The sequence below is a fragment of the Mytilus californianus genome, unplaced genomic scaffold (genome assembly GCF_021869535.1).
Source record: "Mytilus californianus isolate M0D057914Y unplaced genomic scaffold, xbMytCali1.0.p SCAF_3, whole genome shotgun sequence".
Lineage (NCBI taxonomy): Eukaryota > Metazoa > Mollusca > Bivalvia > Mytilida > Mytilidae > Mytilus > Mytilus californianus.
The window spans coordinates 102,896,912-102,913,757 of record NW_026262679.1 but is presented as its reverse complement, the minus strand read 5'-3'; the positions used below and the strand labels follow the sequence as shown (position 1 = coordinate 102,913,757).

Below are 16,846 nucleotides of genomic sequence, written 5' to 3'. Positions count from 1 at the left end.
ATGCTAATGTTTTATAAACATGCTTCACCGAATTTTGTAAATAGCAGTTGAATTAAAAAAAAACACATATCAATATATGGTAAAATGAATTTAATAAACAATGATTTTGAAGGCAATCTTACTTCACATGCACACATGGATTCAAAGATATTTTATTTCAAGTTAGGAATGCGAGTAATTAATAATCGACTCAAGTCAAACTTGGGCATTGGTTTAAGGATAAAAAATTTAACATTTCAATCAAATTGGATCTGGTATTGTATTTTAATGAGACAAATCAGACATAGATTTAGGGGACAAACACTCAGGACATATACGAAATACAATTTAAAAAGAACATTGAAAAATACAGTCACTTAAAGAATAGGCAACTGCTTTAACGAATGTGTGTTTGAACCCAGCTTTTAAGTAGTCACATTGATGAGTTGATTGGTTCACAAAAACATAGTTCTTTGCCAATAGATACAAAGGTGGGCATGTATACCAAGCTTAATTGTCTAAGGCGTCTAGTCAAACCTTTTCTGTACAACTTGGACACCTGATCAGAGTTAACCAACTCAGTTCCACTCTCTCTTAGCTTTTCCATGTCTCGCATTTTTTCCAAACTACATTTCTCTTGTATTTCTTTTAAAAAAGTTTCTTCACGTGGATAACCTAGGAAATCGGCGAGTTTGAACAAACTCGCGAGTGTATTCTGTAAATTCATAAACACATATAGATTATTTATTAATAAAGCACCTTTGAACTGTAATTTTCAAAAGTACATTTGAAATCCAAATCCAAATTTGGGAAGCCATATACAAATGTATGGAAAACATTTATTGGCCTCAAAACCAAACTAGTTTACTGAAAACGTTAATGAGTTAACCTTTAGTTTTGGGAAATTATTGTAAACAAGTGAAAATATTAACGCGTCTACACACTGCATGCATTTACATGCATTACAATAAACCACATTTGAGGTCCATGTAAAGCTTTGTCATTTATATTAATCATGTGAGCAGAGAATGTCATGTATTTTCTAGTATAAGTTTTGAATTTGTATTTCAGTAAGAGACATTGTGCATACAAATAAATGTTAACAAGTTCTTTATTACAATTTATTCATTTCCGTAACTTCCATTCGTTTGATGTGGTTGTGCTTTTGATTTTGCCATTTGATAAGGGACTTTCCATTTTGAATTTTACTTGGAGATCGTTATTTTTGTTAGTTTACTTTTTTCTAGGACTAAAATGTATCAATTCCCCGAGGGTATCACCAGCCCAGTAGTCAGCACTTCGGTGTTGACATGAATATCAATTATATTATGGTCATTTTTTTAAATTTTGAAAAACTAAGGATTTTCTTATCCCAGGAATAGATTACCTTAGCCGTATTTGGCACAACTTTTTGGAATTTTGGTTCCTCAATGCTCTTCACCTTTGTACTTGTTTGGCTTATAACTATTTTGATCTGAGCGTCACTGATGAGTCTTATGTAGACGAAACGCGCGTCTGGCGTATTAAATTATAATCCTGGTACCTTTGATAACTAATTGGACCATATCAGCAATATATTTATATAAAATAAAACAAATGATTGATAAGTCTGATGTTGCTCACACGACAATAGAAATCTGTTATGCAAAAACAGTAATTTTCTAGGCAAAATTGTTTTTGTAAAATTAGAGCAGTTGACGAAAAATACATAGAGATGGTAATAGATGGCACGTTTAATCACTGATTTTGTCATTATGACGTCATTATTGCATATTTTGAATATGAAAATCATAATGTTGACTATTTTTGGGTAGCTTTTGTGTCATTTAACATTTTGACCACCATAATTTTAACATTATTTATAAAAAGAAGATTTCAGACGTACTGACCTTTACAACATTTTTACATTATTTATAAAAAGAAGATTTTGCTCCAAGGGCGTGGCTAAAAGGAAAATGCAATTAAACATAAGATTTTGGAAAAAGTCGAGTAACACCTTACTTTATAGCCTTCTACATTGTTCAATCAAGCAACGAACAAACAGGAACAATGTGTGGTTCATTTTTATTCAAGAAGTCTAAATGACTTAATTTGTTTTATGTCTATATTATATATTATTATATATACTATGTATGTAGTTATTTATTAATAGTTTACATGTCTTTAGCTCTATGAGTTTTTCTTATGTAGGTAATCATCTAAATTTACCTGTTTAATGTCTTCATATTTCAATACTAGGCATGGGTTGTCACTTGATGACAAGAAATCAGACCATTGTTTTCGGTAAAAGAACCAATTGGAACTCACATTCCGATCTGCCAATGAAAAGTTCATAAATTTGCTACTGTTTTAATACAATATCTGAATATCATAGTTCACACGGTAAATCTTAGGATGATGATAAACAATATCGAAAAGATTTCTAAATGAACTTTTTGTGGCTATATTATGATATTTTTTACACAAACAACACTATCATTGTTGTTATAAATCCATTCCCGTCATTTCAGACGTACTGACCTTTAAAGAAATCAATTAAGCATAGTAAAAGAAAGGCGAAAGATACCAAAGGCAACATCAAATAGACAGTCGTAACTCGAGAAGATATGATGTGCTTAATCTAAAATCTCATAACTTACCATTTGTATATACACTTTTAAGGAAGTCTGACCATTGTAGTGAGAATTGAGGGAATAGTTTCCAGTGGTGATACTGAGAAGTAAGAATATCTTTCGGATTTCGTTCAATGATTATCATTTTACACTTTTTCTCAAACGCTTGTTTCGGTAAACATTTTGGTGTAAAATGAGAGTTGAATATTCTTGGCCTCTGTAAATCACTGTATTCATCCGGCAAATGGAATTCCAACATACAACATTCTTTAGCTTTTGAATAGTATTCAGTCTTGCCGTTCACTATCATCTGTACCATTTCCCATACCCAATGAGTTCCTATCAATATAAATATACAGATAAAAGTCCCTTAGATACATCTGAAGGCGAGTACACATGACACATGTATAATATCTTAATAAGTGTTGAATGATTAAGATCCAAGAGTTGTCATGTGCACATTTTTTGGTTTAATTGATCAACCTAGTGTTTCGTTTTTGTCTTTTTTCTCAGTTCGATACGAAATGTGGAAAGCTTAGACGGACGGGCAGACAGGACACACTAACCTTTTTTCGAATTTGCGGTTAATCGAATAACTTAACGAAAAAATACTCGACTTTCAGCTTGAAAAATTAGTAAGAGTTCTTACCACATTTCATATAAGCACAAATGAAGATGTCATCATCGAAGACGTCCATTGTTTGAATTTGTGGTATCATAATTCTTGGATCAGGTAGTATGCCATTCTTTCTGAAGTTTATTCCTGTTTCAAATTCGTCTACAACTAAATTTTCCACTTTCATATCTTCTGATAAAGTAACTGTTACTACTTCATCCTCATCAGTAATTGGTCCTGTAAACATTTGAAGACAGCATTGAAAAACCTGGACAAAACAGTTATGTCAAATAGTATAATAACAATTTCCAAACGGAGTTTGTTTATGGTATCCAAGCCCACCGTCATTTTACATCAAATGTATGAAAATGTAGAAGTCTTTTCGAATAATTCTCAAGAAAATATATCAATGGGGTTCAAAATTTATATTGTAAATATACACAATTAAAGCAGTTATTCATAGATAAATAAAAAAATATATTGTACCCTTTCATCCAATCACAGTGCTCCTAAGTTGACTTCCTTCACTGTCTTGGATACACAAAAGGCCAAACTAAAGCCGGGAAAATGTAATACTACCTTTTCCCCTTTATATAGTCACGGCGATTTAGAAACATCAGTAAAGCACTCTTTAAGAAATGTAGGTTATCAGTTGTAAACTTAGCAGACGATTTTATTTCGTTTAATTGTCGGTAAATTATGCACATAAATCAATCGATCGGCTTCATTTAAAAAAAAAGAAGGAAAAAAAATGAAGTCCCAAAACGCATAGCATAGATCTATATATACGTTCATATAAAAACCAGCTCAATGTATTTATATCTAAATGTGAAATAGGTCATGCACAAACAAATGTATCAAAATCAATAATATTACACTTCTGAATTGAAGAAACAAATGTTAGAATGTAGATTGGCATGGTCAGTGGGTTTCATAGAGTTATTGTTCTTTGCATAGTTTCTTGCATATTATGTTCCGGATACTGTTTTGTAATTAGATTTTAGAACTAGAATAGAAATTTGATGAGAAACGTTTGTTATTGTATGTGCCTCTTAGCCTACCAAGAAAGATGTGAGCAAGCTTCCCTACATGGTGGAGGAACCCTAATTACTTTATTACAACATCGTTATAATAGTATATGAACACGAAGTAAGATTTTCCTACATAAACATTGAAAATAAAATTCGAAAAAAGTAGAGGAAAACTCACCAAAATGATACTTTCCTTTAGCTATCATTTTCCACTTGTAAAAATAAGGATACAAAATATTAATCAATTTGCTGTCATCCACAGTCTACCATGACAACCAGGGTCTTTAACAGCAGTGATGTATGCTGGGTAATTGTACTGCTTCAATTAAAATGAAATTAAACTAACCTCAAATTGTGGGGTAAAATTTAGAACTTGGTCATTAACATTTGACTTGATAATGAAAATAATAAAATCGATCCGACACTTTTTCCTTTTATTTGAATGAATATTGCGCTCTATGATGCTAATTGTTTATAAGGGGAGCAAAAGTTAATTGGGTTTGTCAATTTTCTAACATGATTGAATAACAATTCAACCATGGAAAATAATATTCATTGACAAATATAATTGCTTCCGGTGTATTGATTTGTATCAAACGACAACAAGGAAGTAAGTTTGACTATTAACAATCATTATTACTGATCAGACTTATGTTTTTTGACTAAGCATCTTCTCTTTCTTATTTATATAGAATAAGTTGACAAGAGAGAACATGGAACGGTTTTTTGATTATCTGAGAACAAAGTACTTTATAGATTATGACGATGATGAAATCAAAGATATCTGTAAAGCTATGGATATATTTATGAAAAAACTTCGTGATATTTTCAATGAATTAAGTGAGGTACTAAGCATTGCATGTTTAGTGCCGTGTGGAAGTATGGAAGAAAAAACTACAGTATGGGGAGAAGAAAGCACAACAGTTGAATTTGACCCTTCTTGTGCTATCAACACAATTGAATTTGACTGTTTGGCAGTTCTCAAACCAATTGTATCAGATATCGCAGTACAGTCATCTTGTCCTGGATATAAAAAAATAATATCAAAAACGCTGTCGAACCTTTTGTACGAAAAAACACTTATAGAACAAAGTGAATCGTATAAAAAAGCTTTTACAGATCACACAAACGATGTGATGGACACCTTAAAGTCTCTCTTACTTTCCTCTGATACCGCCGATTCCGGGGCCTCTGAATGTGCTTCTGAAAAGAAACCAATTTCATTTACAACGTTTGTTTCACAACAAATTGAGAAAAAGATTAAAACTGGGGAAAACGTGTCACATTATAAAGATCTGTTAAGACTACATAAGTTTGTAAGTGGAACTAGCAAAGCTGTTTTAAGTGAATTTACTGCAAACATCGATTTGGCAATAGAAGCTATGTGTCAGTCATGTGAAACAGAAAGTAATATTGAGGGAGAAATACTTGTATACGAACTTGATATGCCCACTGGTACTTTGCAGTATGGAAGATGTCTACCAGGATGTCAGCTTGCATTAGTTTGGAAAACCAAAAACAAACCGTCCGTTGATAAGATGATATACGCCGATTTCGTTCCAGCTTTCCAAATTTCAGAACAAACATCTAGTGAAGAGGATGACTCTACCAAGTATCTTGTCGCTAAAGGTTGTGGTAATTCGTTCTGTGATGCTGGATGCTGGAGATTGTCTCATTGTAGTTCAGAGTGTAAAGCTATCCAGACCACTTCGCAATGTCATAGGGATGTATACAAATTTATGAAAATTTTCAATCATAGCAAATTATCAAGACGGGTAGACAATGCACTGAAATCATATCACATTAAAACGGCTCTTTTAAGTCACACTAAACACTGCAAGGGCACATCACACAATATAACAGATTGCCTGTGTAAGACTTTAGATATAATTAACAGTTACGTTGAAAATGGAATGGTACCTCACTGGAAAGATCAAAATTATACATTGGAGCTGAAACAAGACTCTTGCCATAGATTTGTCCCTACACTTTTACAGTTCATATTCAACCAAACTGTGAAGCATTCACCAGTACGACTGTATTTAACCATATGTTGTGAATGGAATAGAGGCAAAGAAATGTACTTTTATAAATGTGGATCAAAGCTTTCAGATCTTGTTTGTCAAATTATTGAAGGAAAAGACTGTTACAGTAACCTTGAAAGTGAAGTTGAAAACACTTTAATTCAAGCTGCAGATTTGCCACCATTACTTCATCAATATAACCTCAGATACTCATTAGTCGTTGAAGATAAAGAAATCACACCTGACACAATTATTTATCAACGATGAGTAAACACGTGATTTTTGAAATTTCATTCAAATAGTAAATCACACTAACTCAGCATCCGTTTTATTTGATTTTTCCTACCAACTTTTTAATCGAGCACCATTGATGAGTCTCATGTAGATGGAACGCGCGTCTGGCGTCCAACATTATAAGCCTGATATATTTGATGAGTTTTTATATCAGAGTGGTGAAACCAAAACCAAAGGATTTTATTATTCTCAACAAAGAATTGTATTAAATATATAAACATGTTACATACTAAGTTAATGAAACATATTTAGGGATACACCATCTGGATCTAGTTATTCCCTAAACTCAGAACATATTATGATACATGTCTCTATAGATAATTGTTTTATTGATTTGTCACTGGAAAAGAATGATTTTTTATTTCATATATTGCTAAATTATATAGTTAAACATCTACAATGTTTTATGTTTATGTTTATGTTTATTTCATTTTTTAATTGATCTTGATATTGAAAAACTATGTGTATTGACATGTTAGAATAGAGGTACTGAAGTAATCATTTAATTTATATAAAAAGATAAAGTTGTTATTTGTACTTGTACTTGTAATCCATAAAAGGAGATATGTTATCTTAAGTACATAAAACGTAACAAAGTCAAAGATGACATTTGAATCACGTGATAGAAACATCACAATGATACCAGTTTCAAGGGACCTTATGCAACGCAATAATATTACACATTTCAAATGGGGCATTTTCAAGGATGATTCACCGATCTTATCTTTAATGTAACCACATTGAAGAAAATTTTATTTTGCGCATATAAATCAGTTTAGATTTCACGATAATGTCTATGTGACCATTTGCAAAACTATCAGATTTTATGGTAAGTCAGGCAGAATGAAATGGTCTTCGATTCTGAATTGGCGCTAAACATTAAAACATTTCCAAAAGTATCACAAAATCAGACCAAATTTTGAATGCATAGAATATAAAGGAAATACTTTTGTTCTAAATTCTTTTCACGATTCATCATTTAAAGCTAGTAGTTTAACTATGTATAAATTACTCCACTTTCTGAGATTATGCAATTAAGATCGCAAATAGATATAAGACTTACAAAAACATTACTACACATGCCAGCTTGATCATCTTGTGTATTAATATTTCGTTTCTGTGGACATTCAGACAAATATAAAGAACTAACCAACAGAAACAAGAAAAATTCTATCAAACATAATTATGTTCTCCACAAACATACTGTAGGAACTGTTTTTTCGGTAATATATCTCATGATTACTCCACTTTCTGATTTTTATGGAACAGTCATACAAACAATATCAAAATAATTGTAAACACTACCTTGGGTTCTAATTTATTACAACTCAGGCTTATTACCCGATCTATTATATTACATACAAAACTGTACAAAAAATTGTTGCAGTACTATCATCAATACCAAAGATCTAGTCAATCTCACACATAAACATTTAGATACGTACAAACTTCTAAAGATTATTACAAATATACTTTATTATATCATGCCCTACACTAATATCCATCAACCTTTTCATAAATGAACTTGATTGTTTTCCGCTTATGGTTTTTGAGTGCCTCTTTTGTATATTCGACCTCGTTTCAAACGAAGGTTGTTCTAGGTTGGTTCCCTCCGTAAAATATTCGGTATGCCTCCGGAATATTCAAATATTGTCAAACTTCTCAATAACGGACGGGTACTGTTTTGTTTTATTGCTATTTATCTGTTCGTATTTTTCTTTTAATCATGATGATGCCTGTTTTCTTCGACTTACAGTTTAATTACACCAATATCTTCTTTTTTTGGAAGTACATTTAATATAAAGTCATAGTTAAGTTGGCCCAAGTGCCTCTATCTAATATCTAAAAGAACAGCTGAGAATAACCATGCATTGAAGTACAGCGGTAATGTATAAAGTCCAAGAGTTTTCTAATTCGTTGGGTGCTGTCTCATTTATGTATTCTTTACATCTCTTGCATCAACACTGATGGAACAACACAAAAAAGAACACAAATAGATCCTTAATCATCATTACGTCCAACAAAGTCGATTTAGAAATAAACTTTTAATGAAAAACTAATAGGACACAAAGTAGTAGAAAATGTCTTTTATAATTCGTATGTAAAGTTAACATCTACTCCATTTAATTTTTTCTTCAACAGATCGTCAAATTGTTCATTCTGTGCAACTGTAAAATTGTTCTTCCAATCTCCAACAACACCTAAAACAAGCAATCATAGATAGTTTTATTACTGATAAGATGATGTATATTGGCTTTATACAATATATTCAACTTGATGATCAGCTGTATCCGGAGTCATGTTAGAAAGATTGTAAAGAAATTTGGTAGAGCTTATGAATATAAATTCATAGGTCGTATTAACACTTATGGTTCAAAATCTTTACTGCCTATCAAAATCTAAGTTTTTTATTGAAAGTCTCAAAGAAATATTCGTTACGGTGGATAGTCAGGAGAAACACACGTTTTTTTCTTACCAGACTGCTTTCAACAAACTTAACCATTTCAAGACTTAAATTTGCACATTACACTAATGTTTTATCGAATTTTGTAAATAGCGATTGAAGTAACATGCATTTGATAAACAATGATTACGAAGAATAAAGGCAATGTTGCTTCTCACGCCCACATGGAGACAATGATTATTTTATTCCAAGTTAGAAATGCGGGTAATTAATAGTCGACTCAGGTCAAACTAAACATGGACATCGGTTTAAGGATAAAAAAATAAACATCTAAGCGGAATTGGATCTGATATGGAATTTTGACGGGGCCAATCAGACACATATTTGGGGGAAAAGATTCTAGCGGTATAAGTATTTTTTCAAATATTTCAATCTTTTTGGTATATACATGTATGATAATGTGTACTCCGTATAAATATAAGATTGCCAATGAGACAACTCTCTACCAAAGATCAAATGAAACAGAAGTTTACAACTATAAGTCTCCGTACGGCCTTCAACAAGGAACAAAACCAATACCGCACTTTTTTTATACTTCTTCACCATATCTGTATCTGGACATATCCGAAATATGATCTAAGACTATCGATCAAGAAATATGAAAAGAACATAGAAAAATACACTGTCACCTCAAGAACCGATATAACAAATGTTTGTTTGCAGCGAGCTTTTAAGCAACCGCACTGGAAGTTGTTTGGTTCTCAAATGCAAAATTCTTTGCTAATTCGTGAAAAGGTGGTCACTTATACCAGACTTAATTGTCTTAGGCGTCCTGTAATACCTTTTCTGTATAACTTGGAAGTCTGATCAGAGTTAACAATCTCAGTTCCACTCTCTCTTAGCTTTTCCATGTCTCGCATTTTGTCCAAACTGCATTTCTCTTGTATTTCTTTTAAAAAAGTTTCTTCACGCGGATAATCTAAAAAGTCGGCGAGTTTGATCAAACTCGCGAAGGTATTCTATAAATGTATAAACAATATATGAATTATATATTAATAAAGCACGACTTCCAGTTGTGTAATTTTGAACAATTACATTTGAGTTTAAAACTTTGGAAAGCCAAATATATAAAACATTTATTGGATTCTAAACCAAAATACTTTAATAATAAAATGCTCCGTCAAAGCTTGATACGACCGTAGAGGTCGAACCCTGAACAGTTGGAGTAAGTATGGACACACAATTCAAGCTTGATACAGCTCTGATTAGGATTGTTATTAAATACTTCACCACATAAGTTTCTGATACAGAATGGATGTGGTCTTAAAAACTTGAACTTGGACATTTACCTATTATGGTCCAATATCCAAAATCTAAATACATGGTTAGATTCAGCATATCAAAGAACCCCAACAATTCAATTTTTGACTGAAATCATACAAAGTTTAATGTTGAACCCTTTGGACCTCAATGTAGACCAATTTGATGACGTGGCCCAAAATCCAAAATATGAATACACGGTTAGATTCAGCATATCAAAGAACCCAATATATTCAATTTTTATTGAAATCGAACGTTTAGTTTTGGACCCCGATTTTGACCGACTTGAAAACATGGTCCCTTATCAAAAACCTAAATACATTTTTAGATTCAGCATATCAAAGAACCCCAAAAGTTCTTTTTTGTTAAAGTCAAACTAAGTTTAATTTTGACCCTGTGGACCAATATGAAAACGGGGCCCAAAATAAAAAAATACACAGGTAGATTCAGCATATCAAAGAACCCATAGAATTAGATTCTTGTTGAAATCAAACAAAGTTTAAAATTTGGACCCTTCAGACCTTTTAAAATATGGATCAATTTGAAAACGAGGCCCAAAATTAAAAATCTAAATACTCGGTCAGTTTTGGCATATTAAAGAACCCCAATAATTAAATTTTTGATGAAGTCAAACAAATTCAAAATTTGGACCTTTGGACCTCAATGTGGACAAATTTAAAAACGGGGCCCGAAATCCAAATTTTAATACACGGTTCGTTTTAGCATATCAAAGAACCACAACAAATAAAGACTCTGAAATTGGTCAAGAAATGAACGCTTTATACAAAGTATTAGAAAAGTTAGGCCCCTTTTTTGGCCCCTAATTCCTAAACGGTAAGGACCATAAACCAAAAAAATCAATCACAACCTTCCTTTTTTGGTATGGAATCTTGTGGTACAATTTCATAGAGATCCATAGACTTTTACTCAAGTTGTTGTCCGGAAACCAGAAAATCCTTGTTTTTGGACCCTTTTTGCCCCTAATTCCTAAACGGTTTGGGCCATAACTACCAAAATCAATCAGAACCTTCCTTTTTAGGTATGGAACTTTGTGGTACAATTTCATAGAGATCCATTAATTTTTACTCAAGTTGTTGTCCTAAAACAAGAAAATGCTTGTTTTTGGCCCCTTGTTGGCTCCTTATTCCTACACAGTTAGGACAATAACCCAAAACATCAATCCCCACCTTCTTTTTGTGGTATGGAACCTTTCGGTACAATTTCATAATGATCAATACACTTATACTCACATTATTTTCTGAATAAGACGATGATGACGACGACGACGACGAAGATGATGATGACGACGACGACGACGAAGACGATGATGACGACGACGACATCGCCATACCATTATACACTGCAAAAATTGTGTGGTCATATAAAAACGTCTTAGTTAATCTTTAATCAGACTAGCCAGAGAAAGTAAACCGTTAGTTCTAGCAGATTGCTGTGAACAAATGAAAATATTTACGCGTCTACATAACTGCATACAGCTGAAGCCCGCCTCCGGGTGGGGGATTTTCTCGCTGTGTTGAAGACCCATTGGTGGCCTTGGGCTGTTTTCTGCTCTTTGATTGGGTTGTTGTCTCTTTGACAATTCCCCATTTCAATTCTCAATTGTATATACATTACAATAAACCACATTGAAGTCCATGTAAAATATTAGTAGAGAATGTCATTTATTATACTACACGTTAAAATGCCAGATTTTGATTGGTTAATACGAGGGAGACAATTTAATCTAACCCATAAGTCCCGCGGGAGACAATTTTTATGAATGTCACCCTTTCGTGCAGACCAATCAGAAATCGATAATATATTTGCATAAATAAGTTTAAAGACAATGCTCAAGTTCTACATTTCGGTCTCAAACTTTTTTCATCGTCTGTAAACATAAAATAATACATCTTGCTTCACTTTTGTTTTTTTTTCTTCTAATAACTGTAACATTGTTATGTACATGACGTCATAGTTAATTACTTTCAATTTTCAATTGAAAAGACAATAATGTCAGAACGTTCAGTAAAATCAATTAAATAACATATAGCTGAAAAGGGCCTCGGTTGACAATGTTTTCTCGGGATAACAATCTGCTCTATCACCCTCACAGCTATGTGTTATTTATTAAGTATTTTCTTGTATGAGGTTTGAACTTGTATTTCATTTAGAAATATTGTGCATATAAATGAATATTATCAAATCCTAATCCTAATCCACAAGTGAGGGGGGCCTCGGTGGCCGAGTGGTCTAAGTAGTTACTACTGTAATCACTAGCCAGTCAACACTGAGGTTGTGAGTTCGAACCCCGCTCGTGCGGGTGCACTCTTCTCCAATCTTATTTGTCTAGGATTGTCAGTTTTCCTATCGAAGGTCGGTGGTTTTCTCCGGGCACTCCGGCTTCCTCCACCAATAAAAATTGGCCGCCACGAAATAGCCCAAAAGCGGTGCTTAAAAGTGGCGTTAAAACACCAAAAATCAAATCAAATCATACAAGTGAGAGGTTTAGCTAACTATAACACTAGGTTTAATCCACCATTTTCTACATAAGGAAATGCCTGTACCAAGTCAGGAATATGACAATTGTTTTCAATTCGTTTTATGTGTTTGAGCTTTTGATTTTTCCATTAGATAAAGGACTTTCCGTTTTGAATTTTCCTTCGGTTCGGTGTTTTTGTTATTTTAATTTTTACATTATTAATTCCTTAACTATTAGATCTAAGATTGATAAATTGGACCATATCAGCAACAGATTTATTTAAAAAAAAATGATTGCTAAGTCTCATATAATAGTTTTAAATGTCAAAGCTCTATCAGTAATTTCAAATGATTTTGTCTTATGCAGTCAGTAATCATCTAAATTTACCTGTTTAATGTCTTCATATTTCAATACAAGCCATGGGTTGTCACTTGATGACAAGAAATCAGACCATTTTTTTCGGTAAAAGAACCAGTTGGAACTCACATTCCGATCTGCCAATGAAAAGTTCATAAATTTTCTAGCGTTTTTATGCAATATCTGAAAAAGAACTAAATTTATGATATTTCACACTGTAAATCTTAGGATGATAAACGATATAATTTTTTTTTAAATGAACCTTTTTAATTGCTATATATATGATGTTTTTTTTTACACAAAAACATTTTTTTTACACAAAAACACCATTATTATTGTTTTAGAACATACTCACCCATTCTCGTCCAATGGAAAATCAGTATTTTCCTTTCTATTTTTCCCAGTACATGGCTTTCCAATATAAAATGCTATACGTGAATGACTTCATTGTAGATTAATTATGAAAGTGAATTCTTAAAACTGCACAATCCCTGGAGGCAATTTCCATAGAAAAAGGGCAAAAGAAAAAAAATCATGAGTATTGTTGTTTATCTAATTATTATAAATGAAAACAGGAGAATAGAACTATAAAACATTTCATGTTGAGATTTCAACATTGTTAACGTTTAAATTGGCACATATTACATGTATTATATAGAAAAATAAAAGAATTGAAAAGGGGTCAAAGGTGTAGATAAAATAATATTTAATATAATTTTTATACGAAACCTTAAAATCAATGGTTTTATTTTTTAGAAACAATGACTACTGATAAAAAAATCAAAGGAAGTTTTTTTGAAAAAAAGTCAATACATTCATGATCCATAAAAAAGTAAGCATCTGATGTTGAAATGATTGTAATTTCAAAATTTATTGATAAAATTATGCAATTTTAGAAACGCTTATTTATATAACATTGTGTGCTTTTTAAAAAGAAGGAATTTTAGATATATAAGTATTAAATTGTAACTGAAGCAGAAGAAATCTCAATTTTTGAATAATTTATCCTGTTTTTGTTATCACAAAAGTATCTCATTGCTATTTCATTCCATCTACTGAAATGACCATTACATATGATTCACATCCCTTTTACTAACCTTGTTAAACTTAAAGTGAGCTCATATTAAGGTTTGATTATTACAAGAGGCTAATTTTGTTACTCAATGGTGTGAATATGTTCTAACTTTGGTCACACAATACTTGTTCATATTTTATGAATATTTAAAACCCTCGGCTACGCCTCGGTTTAAATATTCATAAAAAATTACCAAGTATTACCTTACTTATACATAATTCCATTCCCGTCATTTAAGACGTATTGACCTGTTAAGAAATTGATTAAGCATAGTAAAAGAAAGGCGAAAGATGACAAAGGCAAAATCAAATGGTAAGTAGCAACTCGATCGAGAAGATATGATGTGCTTTATCTGAAATCTCATAACTTACCATTTGTATATACACTTTTTAGGAAGTCTGACCATGGAAGTGAGAACTGAGGGAATAGTTTCAAGTGGTGATACTGAGATGTAAGAATATCTTTCGGGTTTCGTTCAATAATGATCATTTTACATTTTTTCTCAAACGCTTGTTTCGGTAAACATTTTGGCGTAAAATGACAGTTAAATATTCTTGGCCTCTGTAAATCACTGTATTCATCCGGCAAATGGAATTCCAACATACAACATGCTTTAGCTTTAGAATAGTATTCAGCCTTGCCGTTCACTATCATCTGTACCATTTCCCATACCCAGTGAGTTCCTATAAATAAAAATATACGTATAAAGTCCCTTAGATACATCTAAAGGCGGATACACATGACACATGTATAATACCTTAATAAGTGTTGAATGGTTAATATCCAATTACAATTGTCATGTGCACATTTTGTGGTTTAATTGGTCAACCTTGTTTTTCATTTTTGTTTTTTTCTCAGTTCGAAATGTGTGAAGCTTTGACGGACAGACGGACATGACACTCTAACCTTTTTCGATAATTAAAAAACTTAACGAAAAAAATACCCGACTTTCAGCTTAAAAAAGGAGTAATTTGGTGGATAGTTGTCTCATTGGCAATCATAACTCATCTCCTTATTTTTATAAGAATTCTTACCACATTTTTTATAAGCACAGATGAAGATGTCATCATCGAAGACGTCCATTGTTTGAATTTGTGGTATCATAATTCTTGGATCAGGTAGTTTGCCATTCTTTCTGAAGTTTATTCTTGATTCATATTCGTCTACAATTAAATTTTCCACTTTCATATCTTCTGATAAAGTAACTGTTACTACTTCATCCTCATCAGTAATTGGTCCTGTAAACATTTGAAGACAGCATTGAAAATTATATAACTTACTAAATGTTCTGTTTATGTAATTTAAATTATCGTTTGTCTATATAAATCTTTAAATTTCAATTATAAAGGACATATTATAAATTGTAATTGAAGCTGATAAGGAAATTTTTAAGTTTTTTTTATGTAGTATGAGCTAGTTTGGCAAATGCACATAACATAATGAAATGAATATTGGTTAACCTTTACAGGAGTAATTCACATTTGAAATGATTAATTCAGAATTTCGTAGGTAAAGGAAGGTGTATTTCTACTTCGCTAAAATGGTGTCCTCCCAATTTTTGTGTTTTCTTTTTTAAAAGCCAATAAAAAGAATGTCATTGTTATGATGACATATCGTGATTGGAACTTCTGAAAATCATATTGTGTTATAACCATCTTTAGTTGAAAGTTTGTACTTGAGATGACACCCGGTTTTTGGTGGGGTTTGTGTTACTCAGTCTTTAGTTTTCGATACTGTTGTTTGTCTTTTGGTCTTTTTCTTTTTTGCCTGTTTTGTCAGTTTATTTTCACCTTATGAGTTTGAAAGTCCTTTTGGCATCTGTCGCCTTTCTTTTAGAATTGAAAGATAACTTATTTTTCTACTTCCTAGTTCTCATCATTGATTTGTTTTGATGTTTTTATAGAAAATTTAATGATTGTCTGATTTGTATACCATATATATAGTCACGGCGAATATAGAAACATGATTAAGAAATGTAGGTTATCAGTTGTAAACTGAGCAGACGATTTTATTTTGTTAAATTGTCGTTTCATTATGCACATTAATCAATCGATAGGCTATATTTACAAAAAAAAAAAAAAAATAAATAAAGACCCAAAACGCATAGGGCACTACATGTATAGAATAGATGTATACATACCTTCATAAAAAATCAGCCTAACGTATTTGTTTATCTTATTGTGAAATGGGTCATACACAAACAAATGTATCAAAATTAATAATATTACACTTCTGAATTGAAGAAATGAAGAACAAAATTGAGGAAAACTCACCAAAATGATACTTTCCTTTTGCTATCATTTCCAACTTGTAAAACCTAGGATACAAAAAAAATATTGATCAATCTGCTGTCAGCCACAGTCTACCGTGAAAACAAGTGTCAATAACAGCAGTGTTGAATTCTGGGCAATTTTTTTACAGCTTACATTAAAATGTAACCGCCATTATTTCATCAATATAACCTCAGGTATATATCAGTCGTTGAAGATAAAGAAATGACACATGACACAATAGCTATTTACCAACGATATGTCAATACGTGAATTTTTGAAAATTTTCATTCGATTATGAACTTTGCACGTAATATTCAGTATCCGTTTTATTTTCTTTGGCCTACAACGGTTTTAATTCGAGCGCCACTGATAAATCTAATGC

The 16,846-nt window shown here is 32.0% G+C and overlaps 1 protein-coding gene across 6 annotated transcripts in view; it reads right to left on the bottom strand.

Moving 5' to 3' along the window:
- LOC127735618 (sulfotransferase 1C2-like) overlaps window positions 1-16,846 on the bottom strand; it is an 89,195-nt gene that overhangs the window by 1,708 nt on the left and 70,641 nt on the right. The window contains exons 1-6 of one of the 6 annotated variants that reach the window (XM_052245851.1): window positions 16,465-16,654; window positions 15,226-15,429; window positions 14,563-14,874; window positions 13,147-13,253; window positions 9,802-9,979; window positions 8,587-8,757 (exon numbers count right to left, since the gene is read on the bottom strand). In XM_052245851.1, the coding sequence (XP_052101811.1) occupies window positions 8,645-8,757; window positions 9,802-9,979; window positions 13,147-13,253; window positions 14,563-14,874; window positions 15,226-15,429; window positions 16,465-16,492 (942 nt within the window). In that variant the 5' untranslated portion in view covers window positions 16,493-16,654 and the 3' untranslated portion in view covers window positions 8,587-8,644. Of the gene's footprint in view, window positions 1-516; window positions 695-2,187; window positions 2,295-2,618; window positions 2,931-3,240; window positions 3,445-3,693; window positions 3,941-4,416; window positions 4,550-8,586; window positions 8,758-9,801; window positions 9,980-13,146; window positions 13,254-14,562; window positions 14,875-15,225; window positions 15,430-16,464; window positions 16,655-16,846 lie in introns of those variants that run through there. The other 5 variants (XM_052245848.1, XM_052245846.1, XM_052245852.1 and 2 more) reach the window with 5 other exon arrangements.